This window comes from Uranotaenia lowii, chromosome 2 (assembly GCF_029784155.1).
Source record: "Uranotaenia lowii strain MFRU-FL chromosome 2, ASM2978415v1, whole genome shotgun sequence".
In the NCBI taxonomy this organism is placed as follows: Eukaryota; Metazoa; Arthropoda; class Insecta; order Diptera; family Culicidae; genus Uranotaenia; species Uranotaenia lowii.
This window is the reverse complement of record NC_073692.1, coordinates 74961500-74982325: the sequence shown is the minus strand read 5'-3', so window position 1 is coordinate 74982325 and position 20826 is coordinate 74961500. Positions and strand designations below refer to the sequence as shown.

Sequence of the window (20826 nt, the reverse complement as noted above, 5' to 3'; positions counted from 1 at the left end):
TTTCGGTTGACAATTTTAAAATCAAATGTCCGGATTTTGCCAGGTTTTTAGTTAAAATTGCCCGAATTTTTCCAGCACGGAAACGTGCAAAAAATAATCTGGAAACTTTATTCTAAAATAATAAGGTGGACAAATCCTGCGCAATTTTTGCAGAAAAGTTGGCAGAGTTCGTCGCAGGTATTCAAACCAAATGACGGTCGTTGGCAAAAGGAAAGTTGTCGAGCTTAGCGAGGTCGTCAGGTAAAAAAAAAACAAACTGAGAAAATAAAATAATTGATACAATGGAAGTTGTGGAGCAGTGCAGCAAAACAGGGTTGCCAGAATACAATATGTTTCTGTGATACCTGGAGAAAGCGAGCTTTGATATGGTTGTTGTGTGCTTTGGCTTTCTGATGTTTGTCATTAAGGTAGGGAACGGGTCCGTGAGAAATAATGTAAGCTAGCCTAGGTTTTTAATGTGTCGTGTACTAGTAAATAATTGGTCGGGATTCGACCAGACTGAACTGAATGCCAAATTGAAAAAAATGGTTATCTATTGCAGCGGATGCAAAACATGTTAGACTACCTACTCAATGAAAATCGGGACATTTTTGCAATTTTTATAGATTTTATTGAAAGAATTCAATGTTGCAGACAGTGAAATTGGCAAAAAGGCGTCACACCAAAGTGAACTGAGAGCCACCTCAGAGGGAAAACTAAAAAGCACATTTTGCTCAAGAAAATTGCAATTTTTTGAGCATCAGTCATACTCGTTAGTTGCTGCCTGAAAAGCGCCTATTAGTAGGCTCCTTAGTTTAGAACAATATACCCAGTCAAATGATGGAGCATGACAGATTTTCCAACATTTTGGTTCGATCAGAGGGAACTGAGAGCAAACATATCGTTATTAAAATTCTATTTGCAACTAAACTGGGTAGCATTAATCAACCAGTATAACCACAATGCATTAAAAAAGTCTAGTTGTATTGTTAAAATGATTAAATAATATAACTTAAGAAAAGGTACCGATTAGTAGGGCTGTGAACTTTGAACTCAATTAAATCGAAATCAAGTTCATGGCGTTCAGTTCGGTCTGGTCGAACCCCGATCAATTATAATTACTACATGATTTCGGTTTTGCGAATTTGGGTTGTGGTAAGAGTTCGCTTTGTAGCACACAATTAGAGTCAGTGGTGCTTAAGTTGTTTCAAAGTTCTTCGGGCTAAAGGAAGATCTTGGAATTAAAGAAAGATTGTTGATCCAAAAAACCCCAGAGTTAGATTGTCGTGCCTGTGAAAGATCTTCGAGCTCAAATAAGTTCGTCTGAGCAAACGAACGTCATCGGAACAAAGCAAGGTCATCTAGCCTAAGGCAGGTCCTTCGAGACAGTAGCCGGTTGTCGAACTAAAGAAAGGAGGTCGAGCCAAAAGTAGAATGCCCAGCCAAAGTAAGGTCGCCAAGACAAAAGAAGGTTTTCAAGTGTGAAGAAGTTGATCGAGCCGGAAGTATGACGTCAAGCCAATGAATGGTTATAGAGTCAAAGGATGGTTGCTAAGCCCGAAGAAGGCAGTCGAACTATAGAAAGATGGACGAGTTAAAGTGAGGTTGTCGATTTAAACTATGATTGTCAAACTAAATGCAGATCGTTGATACCACGAACGGTTGTTGAACCGGAGGTGGTTAAAATATATTAAGGAAGTGGAAGATGTTCGATTCAAAAGGAGATTGTCGGGACAGCAAGGTTGTGGAGCATAAGGAAGAGTGTCGAATCAAAAGAAGTTCACCGGATTAGGGAGGGTTTCGATCAAAAGATAGGTTGTCGCGCCTATGTGGAAAAAAACACGACTGTTGTTGTAATTATTTCTGTTAGGTATACCAATCATCAAAGCGTATTTGATTTTTTTGCATCTATAATGTAATATAATAGACTTAACTACAAAATGATGGTTGACCTTATGCAATTAACTATGAATATGGCAGATTCAACTATAATGATATAATTGATTCAACCGTAAAAATGATAGATTAATCTACAATGTTATGGTTGATTTTAGGCATTCAACTATAAATATAATAGATTCAACTATACAGGGTCCGGAAATTGAACTGCTACAAAACTTTAGGAGTGATTATTTCGAAGTATACAGAACCGAGTTAGATGACACCTTGTCACCTTGTTAACATTGCTCTGACATCTTAGAGAGAATATTTTTGTTAATTTTGTAATCAAGTGTTTTTTTTTTGTAAAAATAGTCCTCGAACCTTAACGTAGTGCTTTGATTGCCTAGTTCCAGGCTGTGAAACGGTAGAAAGACATATTTCGTGAGATTTCCAATGAGTGTATGTATTTTTGTTTATTTTGGCTTGCACTTGGAAGATACCTGGAGATCAGAAGTACCCAAGTATAGTATGGTGAGGATCGTAAAGCTACAGTGCCGACACCTACCACGGTGAAGATCATCAAAATGCACCCTGAGGGAAGTTTCGGTGTAGTAACACTAAATTGGCGATAGATTTTAATACACTGGATCAAAACCGCCGTCGGATCTAGGAAGATGATCTTTAAGCCCAGCCTTACAAGATCCTAAAATTTCAAGACCTCTCGTTTGAACAGAAGCAAGAGCGGGTAAAAAGGGCGAAGGCGCAACTTACGTGGGCTGCGCATGAAAAATTTGGAAAATATCGTGTTTTCTGCCGCTGAATTCGTCGCCGTACAGCGGTTTGTGAAAAAACAGAACTACAGACTTTGGTTGCCAGAAAGATCACGAACCTATGCAAACGTATTAAAGGCCACAAGACGACATAAATATGTCTTATTAAAGGTCTGGGTCGGAATCGCTCGTACTTTCCTGGTGAAGATCAACCTAACACCCTGAAGAGGTGTAGATCAATCAATTTACGAACCGAAAATAGTTCTACGGCATGTCCTCGAGTTGTGGACACGTCCTATTTTTGGTTTTGGCTGGTGGTTTTTCAACAGAACTTCGCATTGGCTTACGAAGGAAAGGGGTCCCAATTTTTGTGTGCGAATTTTTTTTCGAGGGTTAATTTCGAGTACGGAGTGGTCGGGGAGTTCACCGGACCTGAACCCTATGGACTTTTCTGTCTAGGATATACAGGAGCCAGAAGTCTACTCTACAAAACATGACGGGTTGGAAGTTCTGACGCGCCATCTAGTTGAATCCTGGGATAAAGTACCACAAAAACCACCTGCGGGCTTTAAAGAATATGTGCCTTGAGCTTCTGCAGCGAGTGGTTAAGCACAAGGACAAAAAATCGAAAAGCGCCAATGGATTTTGAAAACATGATCTGTTTTGATGTAAATCGTATTAAATTTCAAAGAAAAGTTTTTGTTTTGATCAAATTATTTGTTAGTTCCAATGTAGTATTTCAATTGCCGGACCCTGTACATGTCTGGTTGACCTCTCACATTTAACTATAAATATAATAGATTCTACTGTAATGGTATAATTGATTCATCTGTGAATATGATAGCTTCAATATAAATTTTTATGATGGATTTTAGACATTCAACTATAAATAAAATAGATTCGTTTATTAATTCCTGATTGACCTCTCTCATTCAGCTATAAATATGATAGATTCAACTGTAATGAAATATTTGATTGAACCGTAAAGATGATAGATTAAATGTTTGATTGATTTGATTTGGCATTGAACTGAAAATATAGTTGAATTTAATTAAACTATATTTTTATGATCGATTGTGTAAAACTTGAATAATTACTACACATCCAAACACTACATGTACATTAGACTGCCCCAAAATTGTATGAGAAACTTCAAGCTTGTGAAATGTTATGCGCTGCAGGCTTATCTAGGCTGATCCTAGGCCTACTACAAGGTCTCATGCCAAATTTGAGCTAGATCGGGTCACGGGAAAGCGTCGCTCAACGAGTCTGAAGTTTGTATGGGATTTTGAGACATTTTGTTCGGGAGGAACATGAAAATCCAGTTTTTTTCATGAATAACTTTTGTCCCCTTCGGCGGATTTCTTTTAAAAACGGTTTTTCTTAAAGCCTAAACTATGACAAATATTTCATCCGAAGACTGCAATTCGATTTGACTTATGATAAAATAGTTATCAAACTTAAAAAATGGGGTAACTTTTTTCAGGGTGATATTCATCACTGTTAATGCTGCGTCAAAATGTTCGAAGCAGTGTCTCTCATTAATAGTGGTGAATATCAGCCTTAAAAAAGATAACTATTTTTTGAAACCTAATAACTTTCGTGTTAAGCTTGAATCGAAATGCAGTTTTGGGATGAAATATTTGTCATAGTTTAGGCTTTATTGGCCGAAGGGGACCAAAGTTATTCATGAAAAACTAGATTTTCATGTTCCTCTCGAACAAAATGTCCCAAAATCTCATACAAACTGTAGGCTCGTTGAGGGACCCCTTTCCGTGATCTGATCTGGCCCAAATTTTGCATGAGACCTTGTACTAGGCCTAGGATCAATTAAAGCCTGCAGCGCTTATTTTTTTTCAAATGTCGGGTCATTTGGGGCATTCTAATGTACAAAAGTATAGCTAGTGTGCCCTCAGCAGCAGGCAGCTCGTGTTTACCAATGGCAAATCAGGAGATAATTAGCAAAGGAGAATAATTGGATAGCACATATGCTTGTTTAATAAAATTGCAACTGAATTGCGAGCAAAGAAAGCGATGCCGCTGGAGAAATCGGTAGTAGACATCCCGGTTGGGTGGCCCCGATTTGCGTTTCATCGGGAAGCAGAAATGGCTGGACAGTGCCAAAACCATTGATGTATTGACCGCTAACCCGAATAAAGCATTATCATATTATTCGTCGTTAACATGTGCTTACAAATAAACAAAATATGTATAACTGACTCCATCACTTTTATAGTTAAATCAACCATAGCCGTATTGTTGAATCTACAATATATTTGGTTCAATGCTCAACATGAATCAGTAAGAATTGTTGAATTTATTATATTTATAGTTGAACTAATCATACAATTGTAGTTGAAGCTATCATATTTCTAGTTAAATACATAAAACCAACAAATATAGTTAAATCACAGACAAACAGACGGGACACTCGGTTTTCATTTTTCGCAAACCTGTTCCGAAGCTAGGCAATGTCGCCACAAGAGTGCACTAGGATCACTAAGAAGAAAATCTGAGTTTTCATCATGGTAGCTGTGATAATGATAATTTATTCATCACCATGATGTTTACAGTATGTTTATTTCCGTTTGTTTTTATCCAGCAAAGTTTCGATTCCCGGTTTAGAAGAAATTTACAATGTTGAAAAGTTCTCCGCAAGAATCAGGAGAAATAATCGGATCAGTACATTAGTCAAAGGGTTACTCCATCGGTATGTAAACTTCCTGTCTTCGTTCAGGTTTGAGCTTCTAACAGCCAGTGCCTTTGTATTTTAGGAGTTATTCCCCTGAGAGTTGTGCAGATGAGTTGGGCTTATCCAACTTTCGGTCAACTTTCGACACCTGTTTCGGAGCTAATGCGTCACCGAAGACGACGATTGGAATCCGACGACAGCGATTGCCCGGACCAAGGGGCGCTTCCAGACTGCGACGGATCCGTTCGGAAAAGCAGACGGTAATAGGAAACTGTTAAAATCTTCTGTAAATTGGCCACTACGTAATACTATTCGAATCGAATTGTCCAAACAAAGCGGATCAATAAGGAGGACTGCATTTTCAAAACGAGAAGGAAGGCCGAACCGCGAAACAACCTTACTTCGTCTCTCTTCCATCCAATGGTTGTTCACGAATGTTCACGAAAAGTACAAACAACAGAACAAAAATTACAAATATTCAAAAAAAAATTCAAATAAATTCTAAATAACCTCAATGAATCTGGAAGACCGTCAAAAAATGTTTGAGGAAGCGAATTTTTCGAGGATGAGCCGAAATTCTAACAGTTGATTTTTGAAATAAAGTTTAATCTCTAAAATAGCTTTTGAAGCATTATAAAGTAAAGCTCAAAAATTTTATTCTGACAAAAACCTGAAAACTTGACACTTGACAATAACACAGGTTTTTTTTATAGAAAAAAGCACCAACAATTTCAGGCTACATACAAAGTTCTCAACAATTTTGAAAACTTCACCAGAAAAAATGGGTTACATGTGAAATTTGAATATGAACTAGCGTTAATAACTCAACTGAGGTCTCAAAATAAAATGGAATATGTACTAGGAAATCAAAAACAGTTTTTTCTCAAATGAAAGTTGTATTTTAAACTAAATATTTATTTACAATTAATTTCGAAGTAGTTCCATTTTAAAAGTCTTCATCTGTTTTCTAGAATCTAGCTGTGAGGAATGGCGAAGCTCCGTTTTCCTTTCCTTTTGCTGGGCTGCTGCCGTTCATTAAGTTTCTGATATTTCTCCTCGTAAAGCCATCCGTTTAAACCACTAACTTGCGCTTTGATTTTTGATCTTCAAGAGAAGAAAATTGACAAATTCAAAACACAATGAAAACTTTGTTTGTTTACACTTTTTTAACATCGCAATATCTAAGGCTACCTCGATCATTTCATTTTATATAAAACTGATTGGTAGGCAATACCGACACCAGATGGCAATGTAATCTCTTGCGAAAATTTTGACGATTTTCCTTCTAAGTGTCCTGTCTGTTTGTCTGTGGTTAAATATTCAATAAAAATAGTTGGTCGAGAATCAATCATCGAAATCATTGAATATAGACGAAATATTGTTCATAAAACTATACTTTTTTCTCCGTGAAGAAAGATTGTCAAAAGAAATTTGTGTAGCCGAAGGAAGATTACCGGTCCAAAGAAGTTGGTCAGGCTAAAAGAGGGTTATTCAGTCCAAAGGAGGTTGTTTAGCCGAAGCAAGGTTTTTCGGCCCAGAGAATTCAGTCACGTAAAAACGTGGTTTTTGTCCCTAATGAAAAGGTCAACGAAAAGTCATCGAACTAAAGGAAATTAGGCAAGCCCAAAGAGTTTAACCAGAGGAAGGTTGTTAAATCTAAAAAGTTGGTCGAGGTTATCGATCCTAAGAAAGGTCTCCAGCCAAAAAAGGTTGTCATATCTTAATAAGTTGATCTAGCCAAGAAAGGTCGTCAGTTCAAAGGAAGGTTGTTTTGCCATAAAAATGGTTGCCATGGAAAGATGGAAAGATTATCGAGTCAAAGCAAGAACTTCGAACTAAAATAAGAACACTAGCAAAAACGCAGGTCGTTAAAGCGAGTACAAGTCACCGAGCCGTATTCAGGTTGTTAATAGAAAGAAAGTCGTCAAGTCAGAAGGAGATCGTCGAGTTTGACGTAAGTTGATCACAAAGCTAAAGAAAGATTGTCGATCCGATAAAGGTCTTCAGGCAAAACGCAGATTAGATTCGGTACATGGATCCTAGGATGAAGCCAAAAATGGTAACCACGCGGAACAAAGGTAGTCGAGCGGCGAGCTAAAGGAAAGTGGTCGGGCCTAAAGAAGGTTGAAGAGGGATTGAGATCAAGGAACACCATCGAAGCAATAGCAAGAACATAATACTAGAAGTTATACCTATGTGTTTCAATACTATTAAGTTTGCGGTTAACAAAATTGGGGAGCAATTTTTTTTTTTTAATTTCATGTACGACTTGTTTTTTCAATCGGAAATTTTCAATGTGCACATCAACTGAAAAAAAAACATATATCAAATTTTTATTTACACAATCATCACCCGGGGGCGTTTCGCGAAATTCAATTATTTCGGATCACAAACCAATGCAATGCATTCGAATGTGCGTTCCCGAGAGAAACCCACCACAATCCTTTTATATCTGTCCCATGGCGGGCGGCAACAGCATGTGTCAACAACCTGTCCAAAGAACAAAAGGTCCCGTTCCTGATTTCATTGAGCAGCAAACAGACAAAAATATCACAATTATGTCAATGCGATATCTCGCCGGCTCCCTGATAAAGTTATTTTCGGTTTTATTTTAATAAGGCTTTAATCAAACATGGAACCTATGTTTTTTTTGGGATATATTATCTGTCATATGACGTCAAAGGTGGTTATAATTTCTTTTGATTTTTTTGTCGGTGAAAAATTTATTCTTGTCCCAATTTGTTGAAAAAGCTGTAGTATTTCCAGATTCGGAACGGTCCAACACCTTCTAATCGGGCGCGGTAATTAAGATGCACCGATGCACGGCTAAGTACCTTTCCCAGACACACCCCCGCGTTTGCATCTTCTCAACTCTTGAGCGAGTGCAATGGGCTGCGGCAGAGGCCTATCATCACATCGCCACGCTTTGCCTCGCCCCTAGAGCCGTTCTAGAGCTCTCGACTTCCCATGTGCTAGCTAGTGGCAGCTCTCAGCAGCGTAGAGTATGTTTTATGAAATTTTAATTATTTTTCACACATTCTGCATTTCTCCGGGCAGTGAAAGTTTCCACCGGTGGGGGAGGGCGCGATGAAATATATGAGACAAGAAAAAAAACAACAACAACAATAAACGAGTGTAAAACGACTCGCTAAAGGGTCTGCATACAAATGAATTTGAAAATGGGGGAAAACGACATTCTTATGTCCCGGGACCATTATAGTCCAGCCAGTCAGTCTGTGTGCCGTGCATGATTCATCACCGGCGATGATGTCCGCAATTTAAAATTTTAATTACAATGTCACGTTAATCTGCGGTCTTGCCGTTGCCGCTGCTGCCGTCGCCGCCGCCGAGAGTAGATTTCTCCGACTTTTTGCGTAGCGTGGGTGTCAGAAGGGTTTGATAGAGACAGTAATCGTTCGCGCAAGTAGGAACTTTCAGGAATTTTGATAACGATTAGATATAGAGATATAGAAATAACAGAATTGATATTAGTTAGTTCAACTTTTGATCACAAATTTTAAGAAGGTCCTTGAAATTTTCCGACAAAATGCATACGATGACTTTTTTTAAAGTTCCTTCAAAAACACCGTTCCGTCTCAGTTTTCTTTACGATAATTTGCCTTCAGTTCCTTTTGTTGGACACTTCCTTTATTTTGGTAACCTCCAAGAACTTCTTTTGCTTTTGGATCGTTAACTTCTCTTTGACTGACCAACCTTCCATCGATTTTTTGTACAGACTGTTCCAGAAATAATAAACATACTTTCACACACTTCTTTAGTCATAAGTCAGACTTCGCATGTTTCCTTGAACATGACTCATAAGCTTCTGCACAGTTGCATTACCCACCATTTTCACCACTTTTGGCCAATCCATTTTAAATTTCCGCTGTAATCAGCTGGTTTTATGTATTAAGCCCTCGGCGATGCCTCGGGGCAAATTGGCGGTATCATGTTTTTTGGCACAAAACAGACGTTTTGGCTTTGGGCCAAAATATGACGGGTCCATCATGCTATTTGATCATCGGCAATAAACGCTTCTGGGGCCATTCCTTGATATAGTTCTGGGTGTTCATTGTTTCGGCCGATGGTTTCTGTTTGAAGGCATCCCTGACCTTTTTGTCGATGGCAGGACCAGATTTTCGATCAATCCTCGGTTCATCTTAAAATGTACAATGTTCATCATATTTGTTAATAGCTGTGCGTACCACTCCGACGCTCACATCCTCTTCTTTGGCCAATTTTCTCAATGAGATTCCACTCACAGTACACCACTTGTGCACGATACTTTTCCTCTTCTCTGGAGAAAGACCACGCATTTTGAAATGTAATCACAAACTCAATTTTTTTTTATGTTATTACGCACAGAAAGCATCGCAGTGAGGGAAAATGATGGGTGATGGTTTTCCCCAAACAATTCAGCCTTCAGAGCCGACGACAGCGAGACACGCCACCAGCACGCAGCCAAGTAGCTTCAATATATCAGAACCAGAGGGCCATTCATGGTAACCTGCGCTACTTGGTAGGCATCCCGATCGGTTGCGACGCCCGGAGAGATGACAAACAGAGATCGTATTAGTAACAACGAGAGAGCAATGACCTGAACTCTCGGTTCAAGGTCGGTCAAAAGTGGCAACCTGGTGCTGGCTCTCTTCCAAAAGTTCTACAGACCTGTGAAGTACACAGTGCACGATACAACCAGTTTTTTCGAGAGCCAACGCGTTTTATATGAGTGTCAGGATCTAGCACGACAACAGCCACCTACGAGCTTTTCTAGATGTCTACAGACCTTAGACCACGAAATATTACTCGTAAAACTTTCATTCTACGGCATAAGAGGAACACCATTGGAAATAATAAAGAGTTTTCTCACCGGTAGAAGCCAGTACGTATCTATAAAAGGAATTAGAAGCTGTAACCAATCATTGAGAGTTGGTATACCTCAGGGCAGTAATCTGGGTCCACTGCTATTCCTTGTTTACGTAAACGACTTGCACGCTCTTTTTTTTTTAACTCAAAATTAAGTATAACCGAGGTTCAAAACATAGTTCGATTCTATGAACTTAAAGTTAAGTACCCTTTTTTCCTCCTTGCGATGGATCAAAACGGAGTTCGAACTGCGAACTCAAAATTGATCCCTTTTTTTCCTTCGGCGAGGGATCAAAGCTGAGTTCGACCTTATGAACTAAAAATTGAACTCTCTTTGTTGGACTGAAAACACTTAGCGAGTTCAGTCCGAACCGGAACAGCAACCAACGAACAAGTCGCAAAATTATGTCGTTCCGGAACAATTACCGGAAGACTATGAAGGAACTTCATAATGAAATGCATGTTCACCGTGTCAGCGTAAAATTCTGTCCGTCATTGTCATCATATGGTGAGCGGCTTGGAATGTCCGGAAACTTCCGGATGTTGTTTACTTCCCGTGGGAAGTAATATCCGAAAGTTTTCTTTGACCGGGAATGTCAAAACTTTCCACCGCTCTGTAATTGCAATGCAATGTACCGGAACAGCAACATCCGGGTACAACAAATTTTAATCATCCTTTAATTCCCTGAAAATCAGCTACCCTCGAAAAAAAAGGATAAATCCGAGTTCGGCTGCCGAGCTTAGTATTGAGTATGCCTATCAGAACTTAGTTTTGCTATTGCCCAGTCAAACTCAAAGTTGAGGGAAGCCACCGAAGTGCTGTTTTGATTCAAAAATACTTAATTTTGAGTTTAAAAAAAAGAGCGTGTGCCTAACCATAATCTAATCGGTAAACCTCGTTTGTTCGCTGACGATACTTCGATATTTTATTTTGGAAGGAATGCTGATTCAAGAGTGAAAAGCATGCGTAACGATTTGAAAGTACTGTGTAATTACTTTGATGAGAACCTTTTATCGTTAAACCTAACAAAGTCCTAATATTTGATCAGCTTCCAATAGATCACAACAGCTACATGAAGAGCTTACTGTTGAATCTGTACCAACCGAAAAAGTGTAAAACTTCACTTTGCTTGGATTAAACATCGATAGCAAGTTGAAATGGACCAATCACATTGAACAACTACATACATAAGTAAGTGCAACATGTGGCTTGTTATGGAAAATGAAGAGATATGTACCAAGAAAAGAATTGCTGCTAATGCACCAAGCATTCGTCCAATCTAAGCTGCAGTACCAGGTGTTTCTTTAGGGCGGATCAGCAGAGACTCATTTGAGAAAGGTCCAAGCTGCTTAAAACCGCTGCTTAAAAGCTATTTACAACTGACCGAGAATGTACGCCTCAAGACTGCTATACTCTGAAGCATTGAGCTCAACTCTACCTATAAAAGCTTTAAGAGAATTACAAGCCATCTTGATCATCCACTCGCATCTAAATGATCAACGTGCTCATCACAATGTTGTGTATGAACAACCAAGTCACGAATATGCCATTCGTGCCCAAGCCACCATCTCAATAATTCGACCAAATACTGAAATGACTAGTAGAGTATTTTCCTACTACGGTAAACTCGTTTACAACAATCTCCCTTGAGCCCTTAGGGATGAAACGAATATAAACAATTTCAAATCCATGCTGAAACAACACATTAGAAATGAACGAGGAAGTTATTTTAATTAACGTTCCGAAATCCGATGATTTCTATTAGTGAGTCCTAGCCAAAAAGCGCTTTCTTTACAGAGATCTGTCTCACTGGAAGCAATGTGAACATATACCTCCCATCTTCGCCAGTTTTGAAAAGGCAACAGCCACCCCACAGATAACTATTCCAAATTTTTACAATTCCGTTTAAATTTATTTCGTTTCCGCCACTACCACCGCCACCATCGACCGCCTCCTCCGATCGCCACCACCAACCACCCTCATCAACCACCGCCACCAACCATCAACAACACCTGCCGGCATCAATCAACTTCACCCTATAGGAGGACTTTAAAAGAAGTGTTAACAAACGATGTGAATACACCTATTGTAAAAACAAAAATTGAAAAAAAAACATAAAAAATAGAGAATGAAGAGGAGGTTTTGCGCCCACTGGAGAAGGACCTCAAGAGGAGGAACACTCCCGCGGGCTTTTCCCTGCTCATAAATAGAAAAAAAAACTAAGTGTTACAAGCCAGACACCAGGTAAACCGTGAGACGCTGAACTGCCATTTTGTTCCCACTGAAGTTCGGAACACTATTGCCTGAATTCCGTCAATATCCGTCGCGACACATTCTCATTATTCACGGTTAAAAGTTGCCTACACCTCGACATGAAATATGGCGAACTGACAAGCTTGAACCGATGAAGGTATTGCTCAAAGCACCCATATCCCGAAAGGAACTGCGTCAGGTAAAAATTGACCTCTCCATACTTCCGATTTACCCAGTCTGAAAGCCGCGGGATTAGCATATGCATCCATCTTGCGTTGCTCGATGCATCCAATAGCTCCTGCCACTTGAGCATTGACACTGCTCTTTTAACTTTACGCACTCTTCTAACAACTCTTGCTTCGTAACTTTTCTTATCCTCCGCCAGAGTTTTGTCGATAGGAATTATACACGCGATGACAAAAGCTGCCTCTGTTGAGATGGTCCTGTATGCACATTAAACTTGCATGGCTATCAGCCGGTGTGTACTCCGTAATTTGGATCTATTGCGTTCCACCTCTAGGGCAGAGCTCCAGGCCGCTCCTCCGTATTGTAGTTTCGAGGGTGCAACGCTCGCAAGGAGACGTCTCTTGCTACTCTCTGGACCATGGCAGTTCGGTACAATCCAGGCCAGTGAGTCGATGACTTTCGATGCACTATCACAAGAATATTAGATATGTGCATCGAAATTTAAGCGGCTGTTGATCATCTCTCCGAGGTATTTCAGCTGCTGTTTCGAAGATGTGGTGTGTCCTCCAACAGAAATCTCCATGTGCGGTACAAATCTTTTGTTGGTCACGAGCAGAACTTCGATTTTATGGTGAGCTATCTGAAGCTTAACTCCTTCCATCCAGATGCCAATGCTTTCTACAGACAGACACCGTTGCAAGGTCTTCTACCTCCTGGATGGTTTCGCCGGTGATTATCAGCACGATATCGTCTGCAAATGCGACTACCTGCACGCCGGCTGGTAGTTTCAGCGTTAACACCTCATTATATATGGCATTCCAAAGCACAGGTCCAAGAATGAAACCCTGTGGGACACCCGCTGTTAGGGCAGTAGATTGTTAGTCTGTCTCGGTTTCGTACGTCAAGACTCGATTTTCGAAGAAGCTTCCTTTTATCCTTTCTACGGATACCGTTGCAAGGTCTTCTACTTCCTCGATTGTTTTGCCTGTGATCATGAGCACAATATCGTCAGCAAATTCGACTATCTGCACGCCTGCTGGTAGTTTCAGCGTTAATACCTAATTATACATGTTTACTCCAAAGCACAGGTCCAAGTATGGAGCCCTGTGGAACACGCATTCTGTGGAGCGCTTTGGCAATAGCTTCCCAACTTTAGCGTTGTTGAAGGCACATTTAACATCGATCGTCACAATTTCCGCAATGACGAACACCTTTCCTCTTCTTTTGATATGCCCGTTGCTCATATTCTGTCACCATTCTGATGGCGTCCACCGTTGTTCTGCCTTTCGAAAATCGAATTGTCTGTTCGACAGTCTACTTTCACACTGTGCAGATAGTTAAGACGGTTGAAGATTATCCTCTCTAGTAGTTTAAAAAGAGTATCCAATAGACAGATAGATCTGTACGATGCCCTGGGGGTTTTCCTGGTTTCGGTAGTAACATCAGCTTCGTAGTTTTTCACAGGTTGGGAAAAATCCCTTGACACTTTTTTAACACTACTCTGAAAGTATCTGGAATGGCCTATACCGCCACCTTCGCCACTGAATTCGGGATTTCGTCCGGACCAGGGACTTGTTCACCGCAATTTACATAGCGATGACCACAAGTTCTTCGTTCGTTACTGGCTCGATGTCGTCGACTTCCGCGTCGTACGGGGCTAATGGCCACTGCGTAGGACTATGCTGCGGGAAAAGATGCGCAACGATCTATTCCATTTTTTTTCGGACACTTTTCGCTCGGCGACCTCGACAACAACAACAACAACCTCGAGGCACCGCATCTCGCTAGTGCAATTCTATAGGCTGCTCGATAAATGGCACTTCTCGATACACTATCGGCATCGTTTCTCGCCCGTTGAGCCCCCCCGAGCAAGGCAGCGCGGTATTTTCTGAGGTCCATCAGTAAGCCGGTCATCGCCACCACTATGGTTTACTTCGTCTGGGTATAGTCATGTCGCACACCGCTACTATCATGTTCGTAAGCTGTTCAGCGTTTTGCACTTGCGATGCTCCCTGCATGTTTATAGCTTCGACGCAGATTTCCTGATCAAAAGCTTTTGTCTTCCATCTCCACTCTTGGACCGCCGCGGTTGCTTCACAACCACATGATATCGGCCTCCTATGCTATAGCGTATCGCTTGGTGATCGCTGTGGATGTCGTCTTCACACACTCTCCAGTACATATCGGTTTAAAGTGTTGGGCTCGCAAATGTGACATCCATCACTGACGTTCTGTTTGGTATTCCATGCTTGCGATAGGTACTAGTAGCTCTAGTGTTACACAGCTCAACCTTCAGTCTTGCGAATGACTCTAGTAAGCTGTGGCCTCTAAGGTTATTGCACCTGCTATCCCAGTGATTCGACCAAACAGGTTATTGGCCTAGATACGCCTGGAAGTGAAAAAAGAGCTTTCGAGAGTTGATCAAGAGGGTTGCTCTCAAGCACTTGCGGTTAGCAAATGTGCTAGCTATCAGTGCAGATGAGTTCCTCTCGGGATCCGAGAGGATCACTCTCGGTGCCATACGAGTATGAATAATTCCCGACGGCTGAGTGGAAGACAGACGGAATCCGAATCCAGGATTGGTCTGCTAGCGCAGAGGTCGGATGGTTTAGTAAGGAGCGTAGCCTGGATGGAGTTGATCATAGAGAGGGTTACTCTCGTGGTGTGGTGCTACGCTGCGGTCAGCATGCGTGAACTCGCATCCAACTGGTGAAAGGGTATTCTGGGACTTTGGGGAAGGTTGTTTGGGCGATACGGTCAGTTGCCAGCCTCACCGCATTGCAGTCTCCAAATACGCTGCAGTTAGCATGCAACTGCTAATTTCCGATGGCTCTAAAAAATTAATGGTGTTGCGGGAGAGCTCGCCAGTCAACGATACTATTCAACATTCTCAATTTGCGAAATTAGATGAAGGGTTGAAACTCACGATTAGGAAATTCGCGTTTTGACGTCCGTTGGAGGAACAATCAATCGCTAGTGTAGAGTGTAGTTCTGTAAGGACCTTACTAAGATGGCAAATAAAGTTTTACTCTATTCCACCACTGAAACCTACGTTTTCAACAAGATCAACAACAGACATCCATACGTCATTTTCGTTCTTAAGATCGAAGGTTTTTGTAAACTCACCTTGTACTTCCAGGCGTGCAAGTACATGACCAGATCCTGCGGCTTCGGATCCCGGTAGCGAACCTTGCACTCGTAACAGTGCTTATCGGTGGTCATCTTGTCGGGATTGAAGGCCAAATCGGGTGACTCATGTCCCGTCTGAGTGGCCACAGTGACCTGCGGAAATGAATAATAAAAAAGGCGGAAAGTTAAAACTACGAATTAACGATAAAACACCACTCTCTGTCGCTGTCTCTGTCTCGGGGCATGGACAAACTACATCAGACCATCAGACATCAAACATCACTTCATTATCGTAAATCAAATATTAGCCCTCGCCTGGAATGCATAAAATAGCGCACAGCACGAGCGTAGCGGTTCCGAATAGTTGATATGCAGTTTATTATGTGGCAAAATGGACCCCTAGAGACGGAGAATGCATGGCGAAGGGAAGAGCTAAAAAATTGACTATCAGTAGAGAATTCGCCGGGGAAAAACTGTACGTGCAGAAAACTATTTCAACTTTATTATCCTCCCATACTTTTCTATCCCATTCCTACCCCCGATAAGCATACACCTATCTTTTTCGAGGGTGGATAAGTGAGGAAAATTGCCCCCATAGCATAAACGCTGAAAAAGCTACCCCAAACCCATCAGTCCCCCTCTCCATTTTCAATGAAAGTTTTCTCGGTTTATGTAGATTCAGGGTGTGTGATACGGATACCAGTTTATATTGAGGTAAATATTGTCGTATAAAACGTGGATATGACCTAAAGTGGCACTTGCGGTGGCGGAGTGACTTGTTGATTTTTCAAATATTTTGTTAACACCGATTTGAAAATCAATAGAAGTTTACTCAGCAAGAGTAAAACCTTTTTTAGAAAAGAAAATTAGGGTATTCAAACGTACTCAGAATTATATGAGTAATAATCCGAAAATATTTTATTTGTAGAAATTTTGATGTGGTCAACAGAGAAACTATTTTTGGATCAGGCTCCTGGTTCTCGAAAGATATGTATGATTCGCTGTATTCCAGTTTAACAAATAAACATTTTGACATGCCAACCCAAGGATAGCATACTACATATTTAGGAGTAGGTATTCTAACGTTTTATGGCTCAAATGTATGATGACGCTCTAAAATGAACTGATGATTTCCATTCGATTCGCCGAGCACTACCACTGGAGCTGGATGACAACGGAAAAATGACGGAGTCCCCAGAAGTGGAGGGAAGTTTCTAATTTACAGCTCTGCTCTTTGCTATTTTTCGGCGGACCATCCATCGAGGGACAGCGACTGTCCGCAAATATATTTATATGGCTGGCTGGCTGGTGATGAAAATGAAAATTTGCTGAAATGTGCACTTTTGACGGAGGACCCATTCTAGTTTAGTTTCGGAAAATGGGTCAGTTCGGGGAGCAATTTGCGATGATGACTCTGTGATGAATAATAATAAACCTTAACGACATAAATGGATAATAACACACAGTGAGTGTTGAAGAGCCATTATCAAAGCTTTTCGGTAAACAATCATTCAAAATGAAATAGGAGTATGGCGGATTTGTTCGTTATGATGGTTGAATGGATTAAATTATAAAAGAAAGTTTTTATCACATTGACCAAAACTCAAAACGAATCCTATCCCTTTTTTTCATCAAAAAAAAATCTTAATTTCCCTATTTTATGTTTCACCGCCAACCAAACGTTTAACCACCCACATGAAAGCACCATTTCGGAACTTCGACGTCGACTTTTGGTTCCGATAGGAGATTCACCAAAAAAAAATACAAAACTACTCCAAAAGTCCCACCAGTATACTTCGGTCCGCGAAACGACCGGGACCCTATCTTGGAACAAGGTACTTCTGGATTGGAAACAACCAACGAACAGCAACCGCAGCAGAAAACGGTTTTCCCAAACGAACGAAAAACCACAACAACCGGATAGTTGGAGGTTCAACTTTTGCCAACATCTCTTCTGAGTTCGTAGGGGTAGGGTAGGTTGGTACTTTGTACTAGATTTGGATTAGTGAAGCGAAAAATTGTGGCATCTAGAGCAACATTTTACTAGTTCTGTTTCTTTTTTTTCCGCGAACACCAAACTTGTTAGTTTGAGGATAGCAAAGTCCCACTCTGGCAGCAATGCAAAGGTGAGGGTGGCTCATGAAAACAACTCCGTGGTTCTGGCCCTTCTAAGTACCAATGTTGCTGGGAGATGATAATGACCGGCTACCGAAACGATGCATGATTCCACGGGTAAATCCTAATTTTGGAGGATGTTTGGTTGGTATGCTTGTAAAACTTCAGACCACACTTATTAGAAGCATCCATGTAGAACTAACCTCGGTGCTATAAGGGGTTGTTGCTATTACAAAAGTCAGATCATTCCTTGCACTTGCATTTTTAGCGCTATTCTTTGCCTTCCCAATTTATGGTAGATTAAAGCAAGCAAAACAAATGCTGGATTGATTCTTGATAAAGAATGAATATGGAATAATTTGATATTGATTTTTATAGGTAGCGAATGCACCGACATTGTAGTTTCAAGAAAATTGCGTTTAAAGTTTGACAACTCCATAAGCTCTCGCAAAAAAATATTATTTTGTTTTCTTAATTAGTTTAGTATGTACTCTCAAAATGTATATCATCAAACGTACTATTTCACTCTTCTTATGACTCGATTATTTATAGGGGTTTAAAGAGGTCGATAGGGGAGAATAAGCATACTTAATACCAGGGATACTTGATTCCTCAGTTATATTTCGAAACTGGATTGTCTTACATAGATGTTCTACATGTTACATTAGACTGGCCCAGATTTGTATGGGATGATTTTTACAACATTTTTTTCAACGCGGCACCCCCTATATTGGTGCATTTAGGTGAAAAAATGACTTTCTGAAAGTTTCAGATCAATTGGCAGAAGTACGAGCTGGTGCAAAGGACTTAAAATTTGTATAGAGATTTTCGGCAAAATGTATGAAAAATCGACATACTTTCACTCTTTGTGTTCTAAAATATGTTTCCAGAATGCTAGAAAGCTTTAAGCTGATGTTTGCTTTAAGGTGATGTTTGTTAAATCTTGTACTTACGAAAAAAATACGCATGATGAAACGCAGAAGGGTAAGACATAACGCAGTACTGCTAACGTTAACTTAAGGTAGGGGAAATAAGTGTAAAGCGAGTACCTGAAGCCTGCGCGTGATTTACAATTAGAAATTAAGGTAAAAACTTGAGACTTCATTGATAGATAGCTAATGTGGGATGTAAGACACTTGAAATGTATCTAAAAAGAAGAATTGGAATTTTAAGTACCCAGCAAATATTTATGTAGCTATATTTTTATGCTGATGTTATGTTCCATATACGTTATAGAATGAACGTATGAAAGTTGAAAAAACAACATTTACCTACCAAGTGGAGGAAATATACGTATGTACATAAATTTCATTTCTTCCATAAGCGACGAAAACTACATCAATTGGGCGCTATCCGACACTTTATTCGTACCTATCGGAAGAATGCAAGAGAACGCAAGATTTAGCTCTCATAGCATTCAAATTTTTGCCAGCGACAATATTTTCCAGTTCTCTCATTGGTCAGCATAACTCTATTCCCATCTGATTTTTAGCCATCTGGATGCACGGCTTGTTGCAGAGAGAATATGACGATGATTTCTCATTTGAAGCCCACGCGAGAGCATTTTTTTCAAAATTAACAAACATGGCGGACTTTCTATCATATCCGATTTAAACTGACTTCAGACGGCATTTCATACGATCTTTTCACTATACAGTTGGAATTGCGATTCGCAACAAAAATGTAAATGACTTAAGTTATCATTTCTGATACGATTACATGTTTGCTGGGTAAATGCTAACTAATCTGGTTTTCTGACGTGAGCGGTAGGATGGTCCCAAAATTGGTGTTCATTGTTTGATTGATGTTTTATTTGCTCTTAAGTGGCCAAACAAAAATTTTCGATTTGTTCATCTTCTCCAGTGAGTTTTTTTTTAGTTACTTCAAAAAATATTTTGTTAATCACATGGAAACTAGTTGTTATTTGCTCAAAAAACCTGAAAATTAACCACTCAATGAAATTTTGTTTTAAAATATTTGAAACACCGTTTACATTTTTTCGTTTGAAAAGAATCACTTCTGAAAGAAATTAACTTAGAATTCCGACTTCTTCAAAGTTTTCACTTGATCAGGCAAGCTTTTTCAGCCTTCATTGATGGCAGCAAATGAACGAAATATTATGATGAAACTTTGTAACAAGATCATTTAACTTGAAAAACCGGGTTGTGACAATTTCTTATGCATCATATAGCCCACATATGTATGAGGTAAATACAACGTAAGAGTGCATTAGAAAAGAATGCAACACTTTGTTTTGTGAATGACTTTTGACTGTCTGGATGAAAATTCATGAAATCATCAGTGAAATTACCCAGCAATGTAATGTTAACACTAGCAAAATTTTATGACAATCTGTTAAGGGGTTTTTTAGATAACGTCAAATAAAGAAGTGTCACGACTTTGATTTTTGGGTGGCTCGTGCGCCACCTATATTTCACACTATGAACTATGACAATCGTTACACTGAACCCAAATTCACTCTTAAAATACACATGATTTTTCACTTAAAAACAAGGATCCAGTGATTTTCTTCCATTCAAGTGCGACATATACATTTCACTTGGCAGTCACTTAAATTTCAAGTCAATTCATCCACATTCACTTCAGTCGTCACTTGAATTTGAAGTGAGAAAAAATATTCACTTCCCCATCACTTGAATTTCAAGTGAATGTCAGGTTGTAATTGTGTTTATTTTCAGAGTTCGAAATGGCAAATTCTAAAGAGCAGCGTTTAAAGCTTATGCTGGATTTGGATTTTCCAAATTCTTTAATAGGCGATTTTTTCGGTAGTTTGTGTTAAACGCGATGTAAGAAAAAGTTATTTAAAGGTGTTATCATGTTTCAGCTTGTGGGTTGAACGGGACAGGTTTTTTGGTTTGCAGCAGGGAAGATTTAGAAGTCGCACTATCCGCAGTTACCGATCTGCCTTGGGATTACGATGGAATTTTCCTTTC

The 20826-nt window shown here is 39.9% G+C and overlaps 1 protein-coding gene across 2 annotated transcripts in view; it reads right to left on the bottom strand.

The window, feature by feature from the left end:
• LOC129749197 (pseudouridylate synthase RPUSD2-like) overlaps window positions 1–20826 on the bottom strand; it is a 580032-nt gene that overhangs the window by 4283 nt on the left and 554923 nt on the right. For both annotated transcript variants that reach the window (XM_055744124.1, XM_055744123.1), the window contains one exon: window positions 15755–15910. In XM_055744124.1, the coding sequence (XP_055600099.1) occupies window positions 15755–15910 (156 nt within the window). The remainder of the gene's footprint in view (window positions 1–15754; window positions 15911–20826) is intronic.